This window comes from Dermacentor albipictus, chromosome 10 (genome assembly GCF_038994185.2).
Source record: "Dermacentor albipictus isolate Rhodes 1998 colony chromosome 10, USDA_Dalb.pri_finalv2, whole genome shotgun sequence".
In the NCBI taxonomy this organism is placed as follows: domain Eukaryota; kingdom Metazoa; phylum Arthropoda; class Arachnida; order Ixodida; family Ixodidae; genus Dermacentor; species Dermacentor albipictus.
This window is the reverse complement of record NC_091830.1, coordinates 64,960,048-64,968,547: the sequence shown is the minus strand read 5'-3', so window position 1 is coordinate 64,968,547 and position 8,500 is coordinate 64,960,048. Positions and strand designations below refer to the sequence as shown.

General features: G+C 46.9%; 1 protein-coding gene across 1 annotated transcript in view; it reads left to right on the top strand.

The window, feature by feature from the left end:
• The first annotated feature begins 2,553 nt into the window (after positions 1–2,553).
• Positions 2,554–8,500, top strand: part of LOC135904219 (uncharacterized) — a 29,995-nt gene continuing 24,048 nt past the window's right edge. Inside the window, exons 1-2 of the mRNA XM_065434856.1 lie at positions 2,554–2,656; positions 7,290–7,526. Coding sequence (XP_065290928.1) covers positions 2,630–2,656; positions 7,290–7,526 — 264 coding nt within the window. The 5' untranslated portion in view covers positions 2,554–2,629. The remainder of the gene's footprint in view (positions 2,657–7,289; positions 7,527–8,500) is intronic.

Here is an 8,500-nt window from a genome sequence, read left to right as displayed (position 1 = left end):
CAGCCTCGACAAGTGGTTAGCGCGTGGTACTTATAAGACGGTACTTTTATTTCGGCACTGCAATATTTCAACAAGATTTCAGGAGGTTGAGCCGCCTACTTTGGGATCACATCATCACTGTGAATGCGATAAAAGCACCACTACGTGTCTGGCGCAAAGGTGGGAAGCAGCGTATAGCATTTTGGCTATACTTGAGGTAACTCTAGTGACGTGAACCTGTTGTGTAGCAAAGGACGTCAACATCAATGTAGCAAGAGGCAACAACTAATTAAATATCAAACCTTGCCCGCACGAACCCCACAACTTGCAAAAGAAATGCAGCAGATCCAAAGAGTTGAAATGTACATAAGATTGCTCATACAGCGAAGCTTCGCATGAGTGCACGGAGAGTCAAAACACGAGTGCACGCACGCACGCACGCACGCACGCACGTATGCACAAGCACGGGTGAACACAAATTATACCGAGCCTTTTGTTATGCGGGGAGTACTAGCGATTATGACGGGCGCCTTCAACGCGTAATTAGCTTTACAGGCAGCATGCGCATTCGTACGCATGCGCATCGTGTCTGACGTATGCAGCACGTGTGCAGACGCATCCTGCCTGGCGTATGACGTATGACGCATGCTGCCTAACGTACGTGTTCGCCTCCACGCAGACACTGCAGTGTCACTCACAAACTATGCCGAAATCGAAATTTAAAAAATCAGGTGGATGCACAGCGTCAGATGGCTGCGAAGGAAGTCGGTGGGCTTGACAAATACCTGCAAGCCAGCATTATTTGTTAAGGTTTTATTTACGCAGAACACGGGTCCGCTTACTTGAACTGCGTTATCGGTCCACGTAAAATTACGCATATGCTCCTTGGGTGCTAATTTCATTAAGGCGCTCATAAACCTTCATGCATATATCCACAATTATACCCACCGAGATACAGACCAACCCACCAGACAATAGCCACGTCAAACAAGGGACAGTAGGACAAGAAAGCTTTGCTTTCAAAGTAGGTAGTTGCGATACTCATATTGCAGTCCATGTGAAGCGAGGCTTTGTCGAAGTGGTGAAATGGTATTCAAGTAACGGCGATACGTACAATTATGTCACCTACAATTCCACGCAGCGTGCAACCTATTGCAATGACTGTTTATTAATCACGAAGGCCCCAACACTAATCTTATGCAATCTTTATGCATGTGCACTGCACGGCTCACAATCTATGACAAAATAAAAATACCAGATCTGGTAGATGTACATTTTGAGACTTCTACGGAGCGATCCCACTGCTGGTGCTGTCGATGCCCTGGGACGCGCGTGAAGCGGCGACTCAGGGAGAGGGACAAACAACATTATTGGGAACGATACCGCGAAGGGTACCTTGCTGAATTTTTAAAACTATCAATTATTCCTATTATTCCGCTTTGGCTAAATTATTCTATCTCAAAATTCCTTAAAATATTTTTCTAATTTCTAGATTATATTTCTTTAACCCATGCTCTGCTATGCAAATGTAATTTGTGTTTTCATTCTAATAAACATACTTGAAACCACCTGCTTCTTTGCCAATCGGCCGTAGTATGTATGCGACAGTATTTGGAAACAAGAGAATTTCTGTACACAGCTCTAGACGAGGAAGTCTTAATCTTAAGGTAATCTTCAGTAGAGAGTATACCTATAATAGATATCGCAATAAAATAATCGTTTGTAGCCGTCAGACAACTAATAAAGAAAGCCGCATGCCTTTCTGTATGCAGAGATGTGATTTTTGAGAAAGAACACCATTCATCCACTCGTCGCTTCTCAAACACTAAATGAAGAAAACATTTGCTTTATGGTAAGGATCTACTGCTAGATTCAGGAGATATGCAATTGCTCTAGAATTTCTGAACTCGGCTGCAGCCAACTTTTCAGAATATGGGCACCTGCTATTCTCTTGGCACAAAAATTATTTTCACACCATGAAATGTGAAGTGATCCTTACCTGATTACGTTGCCAAACACCAGTATTAAATTTTTGTCGTCACAGGGCTGGTCTGGCGCCTTTTCCTCTGGGGAAATCTCTGTAGAAGATGAAACCATAAATCAGTTTGTCTTATTCCGCCACCGTTTTTCTTTTTTTAGGAAAAACATTTTAGAAAGAACGTTCAGACAACTTGGTTTACACTTCTTAATATTGTGAATATTCTTTCTCTGGGAGCTCTCGCTCTTGGAAATTGCCACAGAGATGTTTTCTCTAGGGTGAGGGAATTCATGGTTGTTTCAGGGCGACTCTGTTAAATCCTTCAAACGTTGTTTTTTATGCATTTCCTCTTGACAGTTTTAGCAAATTTAATATCACCAGCATCTTCCTAGTACCATCAAAATCTTGGCCAATGCCCCGCAGTGGGTACGCGCCTTCGTAGAAGGAAATCCAATCCAATCATCGACACCAAGAACTACTTCATGAAAGAAGAAGGGAAGCCTCATTCACTTCAAAAAAAAAATAGGTGAACGTTTCAGCACGCAATTCTTGGCCAATCCCCCAGTGTGGGTATGAGCCATAATATGAGGCTATCATCATCATCATCATCTCTGGCCGCCACCTTCTCAACCACCGGGTCTTGCCTTTTGTGCGCTGAAGTAATCTAGCAGAATGGGTGAGACTGACGTGACTACGGAGGTGAGTTTTTCGTGCTCTCGTCCCGCGAAATTTATTTTCTTAGCAGCCTCAAAAACAATTGTACACATTAGGTGAGATTAAAAGGAGCTTGACTTTCAGCGTACAGGCGGCCCTAGTGCAGTATTGGCAGCAACTTTCTCAATGGGAAGGCGGGATTTTGATGGACAGTGTGGTGCGTATGAGGCTGTTGCCAAGGAAGGTAGCAGGCGAAAAAGCAGAAAGCTACGATTTATGAGAGGCATATTTGAAACATGAGACATCGGCATCAATTGAAACTGTGACCAGCTACTCTGCTGTAAAGGGGCCCTAAAATCGAAGCTTCGGGCTTGAATTTTCCACTGAATACTAAGCCATATGTGTCGTGCAGGAAGCATGCAAAATTTGGCAAACTTGGAGAACATTTGGCGCGCCAGAAAATGTGTATTTACATTTTCGATATTGCAGCATATACAGCAGTCTTACGAAACTTACGGCTGACAAAATGGCGTGTGTACGGCGCACTTCTGCGAAGTTTCTATGTCTGGCATGGCCTGGTGTGCACGTGGTTTCGTTTTATCCTGTGCGTCTCGATGGTTTGTCGGAGATAGTTTGTGCAGGTGTTACCAGGTTTGCGCAATTTTAATGTGACTACCATTCTACGTGGACTTCACCTAGTTTGAGGGAAGTGTGTCTCTCTTTCTGTGCTTGACGAACCTCTTTCATGCCAAATTGTGGTCGCTGGGGCATGACCATGGTCTGAGGGGTGGAGCAGCGGGATCCTATGCTGAGAGAACATGGTTTGAAATTAACTGTTCGACAAATGTGGGTCGCTACGTATAAGACACTGGGTGTTCGCCGCTCATCAATGACAAAAAAGAATGATTCTTTTAAAGCTTCTCAAGTGTTTGGCAGAATCAAACCTGCGTCATAGTGTCACGTTGTAGTGACAGTGAAAAACGACGCAGTGTCAAAAGTGGGAGTTACAAATTTAACTCATTATTGGGCGAACTTGTGTCCAGCGAAATAAGCAACACTCGATCTCAACGGCTGCAACGGTTGTCAGCGGTCGTCGAAAATCTGAAAACACCAAATGAAGCAGTAGAGGCAAAGGGGGTTCAGCCTCTTTTGAAGTTTGCATAGTTCTTTTTTATTTTGTTTGTTTCTTTGTTTGTCTGTTTGTTTTGTATTGCGTTAATATTGTGAGAGATTTGTTCTTGCATCTTCACCAGCTATCACTGTATCCTCCTCTCACGCAATACTCCTTCGGGAGCCTGTGAGGTAACTGAATAAATGAATAAACAAATAGGTCAGAGAAGCGCAGAGCGAAATTAATTTTGAGAAACGAATCAGGAACACGGATGCAAATAAATTGGCGGCTAAAGTGCACAAATATCCACACTTCAAAAGCGTGAACAAAGAATGGAGGAAGCGGTTGAAAAAGCTGGCATACTGGTAGAGCGTCAGCGAAAAGAAAGGGAAACCGAGACAGTAAGTTAGATTTAAATGATGGAAACAAAGATGACCATGGGGATTTAGAAAAGTGGCGAGAAAGAAACTCGAAAAGAAAATTTTTGTCACAACACAAAGGTCAGCGCCTTGCTACGTACTCGAGGCCCGAGCTGGTTTCCCAAGGACAATAACATACCGGAGCAAATATTCCCAACAGGATGAGGAATGGGTGTCCTGCCGCAACAATCCAGATAGAACTCGGAACGTCCTAATGAATGCAAGTGCATTCAGCCAGCGAGACCAGTATGAAATGTCCACCTTCCTCAAACGCTGGGATTTAAAGCGGAGTAAGATATTAACCGGTGAACAGCTGAAAAAAAAAGACACTTAGAGTATTAGTGGGAGAAAAAAAGCATGTAAGAAACTTACACGACCAAATTCATTAAAGGTATAGGTAACTAATCAAAGCAGATAGAGAGGTTGAGCGAAAAGATGAAGAAGCCATCGACAAAGTGCTAGGCGGATATATTTATATACAGATTACTTACCTCAAGTAGGCTATAGGTGACTGTTTGTCACCGCTCCATTTCGAAGGGGATGCCAACAACTCATCAGTAGCAGCGCCAGCGTGGTGGAATAGCCAGGCTACGCACGCATCTTATGCTTGACTTGTTTGGGCGTTGGCAGAATGATGTGTGAGTACATCGCTGGAATGCTTATCGCATTAACGTCGGAATTCATCATGGGACGGATGCCGACGGTTTTTTATTAAGCGAGTGAAGGAATTGCGGGAATAATTCAGTGTTGACGACCTGTTTGTGCCGTTCGGTGTCAGCCTGAGGACGGAAGTAGCACCTCGGAAGACGCGGCCAGGGGTGAGGCCTATCGCCATAGGTGTAACAGGTAACGGCCATAGTGGTGGAGCACGCACACGCAAAAGAGCGAGCGACGTCTTTAGAACGCAACAGCCAAAAACTTACTTTTATTTCCATGGTTGCACTACGCATGGCTGAACAAGACCAGGCCGTCAGACACATACAGCAAGCGCTGCATGGTGGTACTAGCAGTAAGTGAGGGGAAAAGTAAAATCGAAACACAATACGCAAGTCCGGAAAGGCACGCACGTGGTTTAGGAATGCTTGTAGCAGACGACGTGGTAGCCCCGCATTTCTTGACGTTACACTAGCTAAGCTAAAATATCGGTCGCTGTGGGTGGCAGACGATTAGAGACAGCGGTGTAAAACTTTACTGTCGGGTTAAAATGCACGCGGAGAGCTCAATTCTGTCTGCACAAAGCTCTCTGTTACTACGATAAATTGTGAATAATTTTGAGGGTTAGGAAAAAATACTGGTTTTGAATTAACACAATCATCGTAGTCTCTTGAACACCTCAAAGACAGACGACTCATGTGTTGAAATTATGAGGATAGCCTTTAACCTCTTGCCGACGTCTAGGGTGCTGCCATGGTAACAAAATAGCTATTTCGGACTGATATCGTTTATGGGAATAAGGTAAACGCTCTGCCAGTGATTGTTTTTTCAGTGCATTTCGCGGCCAGATGCGCGACTATTTTTTTTTTTTCTTCTCAGAACGAGCTCCTCGCAGTCCTGGCTCATTACTGTCTGGGTAGCGCCCAGCCAAGGCTACGCCTCCTTGCGTGGAATAGGCGCGGAGTGGACTGACGATGAAGCCTAACGGACATGTATACAGTCGCAGCTCGACAGAGAGCAATTGCAGACGGCCGTTCCCTTCGGGGAAGTCTCAAAATCTTTTAAACGCGTAAGCATCTCTATGCCTTCCCAATGAGGAAAGCCGTCCGGGCTCGCGGAAACGAGCAAATTGACCTCCGTACTTCCTCTGCATTGTCCAACTACATGGATAAAAGACGGAATAATATTAGATCTCCCCGTACACAAGGTGACTAGAAATTATGGCTTGGATATCATGTGGCGTTGAAGACGTAATTTCTCATGAACATTTCTGCGCACATTTCAGCAGTTCCCGACAAACTGTGGCTGCCACCTGCAAACAGTGCAAGTTCTGGTTCGCCTGCTGGGCGGCGAGAACTTGGACGAGGGCGGTATAAAGGAATTAAGGGCAAGTTGTGGGGGTGGGGCACGTGATGGGGTAAAAGAAGGCACTTGGGGTGGGGGGGGGGGGTGAGAGAGGCTAGGAAGTAGGAGGTGGTATGGCGCTTGACAGTTGGGCATGACAGCACACATATGTATTCATAATCATTGCTCAAGTTATCATCGACTGAGTTAAAATCCACTGGAAGTCCGTTGAGTTGCGCCTTCCGTCTCCAACATTCCTTTGCTTCTAACTACCGCTCATCAAATTTCTCCTCCCACTCTTTCACAGCCCTATCGTCAGATCCCACAGAATTGCCCAACTTAAGTGGCATCAGCCCACATTTAATTACCGTCTCTCCAGAGATCGGACTATAGTCGCGGACAACTTTCTGTGGCTGCAGAGGCAAAGCGCGCAAAAGTGAGAGTGCTTCTAAAGAGAGTCCCGCGTTTTATTGCACGTTTGTTTAGGCTAGGGAACAGAAAACACAAGCGCCTGATTAGCAACAATTAAATAAGAAAGAAGACACCACTGAGTGTAAAAGTACCGCTTTGAAGCATCGAACTCGTGGCTCAGTGGTAACGTCTCCGTCTCACACTCCGGAGACCCTGGTTCGATTCCCGCCCAGCCCATCTTGCAAGTTGTTTTTTATTCATGGAGTGCCTGCTGGGAGTTATCGCTCACGGCCAACGCCGCAGACGCCGACACCGCCGCCGACGACACCGGCTTTTCTGCGACACGAGCTCCTTAACGCTGTCGCGTTAAAAGTTTACTTATTTGGCGGCTTTTCCCTTCCGCGTCTGGGCAAACGCGAAACCGTCACACGAGGAAGCTGCGTCAATTCAGCGTCTGTTCCGAGCAACCAAAAGCACTGTCAAACGCTGCCGCACTACTTAGCGCGCTACCGCATATGTGCAGCAGGCACGCGTCCGTAGCTGTCCCTTCATAGCCACAGAAAGTTGTCCGCGAGTATAGTTCGGTAGAAGACAAGTGGAAAGACGCCGAAATTCGCGCGCTGTAGTCAGCGAGAGACCCACTGAAGTCTGCGAGAATGCGGTAAGCGCCTGTTCCACGTCCACCTTTTCATTTTTCAAGTTGCTCATGATCCATCGGTTTCGCGCACCGCGTATGCAGCTTAGAAGCACGGTGTCGTCCCGGTCTAGTACCACGGAGTCCGGAAGCAAGGAAGGCAAACGCACCATCGTCAGAGTGGGCTGCGTCGTCATCGTGCTCCTGGCGATCATCGACGCAGTGCTGCTCTACCTCTGGTTCACGGCGCCTCCACGTGCTGGATCCCGCACGGCTGGAAAGCTGCTCGGGGATGGAGACGACGACGACCCCTACGGAGACGACGAGGGACCCTTGCTTATGGTGATGCGAGAGTTTTGTTCTCACTGTGTCTACGCCCAAGAATTGAGGAACGTCCCCAAGACACCCGTGAATCTATTAGGACCCCACATTTTTGAGCTAACCTGCCACCCTCATATGAGGGGAACGACGAAGACGGCGAGGTGCAGCTTATTAAAGGTCCTTCTGAATAGGGAATATGACGGAGGGGTTCACTAGGGATGGTAAGGGCTTGGTTTCTTGCGTCATTGACCCACGAGAAGCACGACGAGAGGAGAAGGAGAGGCGCGTGGAAAGTGGTGTGATGGCGTCGGCGCTAGAGTCGCAAGAATCGCCACGTGCACGTGATTCAGAAGTGACACGTGACGCCATGAGAGGACCCTGTCACGCAGTTACGTCGTTGTCTGGTGCAACCACCTGGACGCGATCATAGTGCACGGGACATCGAGAAGAGGGTGTCAATCAGCGTCCCCACCAACAAAGCGAACGGCGCTGGCAAACAGCCCATGGAGCAGGCCGTCAAATACGAGACACGCACTTCATACCGCTCGCGGTGCGCCCTGGCGTTTTCTGGTTCTTTTTTTCTTTCCCCCGCACGGCCGCCACCGCCGCTGCCGTGGATGGATGGATGGATGGATGTTATGAGCGTCCCCTTTGGAACGGGGGGGTGGGTTGCGCCACCAAGCTCTTGCTACTATGCTGCCTGATATCCTACCTAGGTTAACCAACGAAAAAAGAAAAGAAAAAAAACACTATGAACTAGCATGTCCAGGAGATCCCCTATTGCGATATTGAGATCCGAGATCGATTGCGATATTGAGATCGATATTGAGATCCCCTATTTTCTGATCCCCTATTGCGAACTGTGTTTTTGTACGTCTCCGTCTTTTGTCGTTTCCCTACTTTTCTTCCACCAATCCTCCAATCGCCTCTTACTAATGTCTATTGTGGACCTGTTTGCTTTACCACTGCTCCCGCTGAACCAAAGGGCTTCAAGG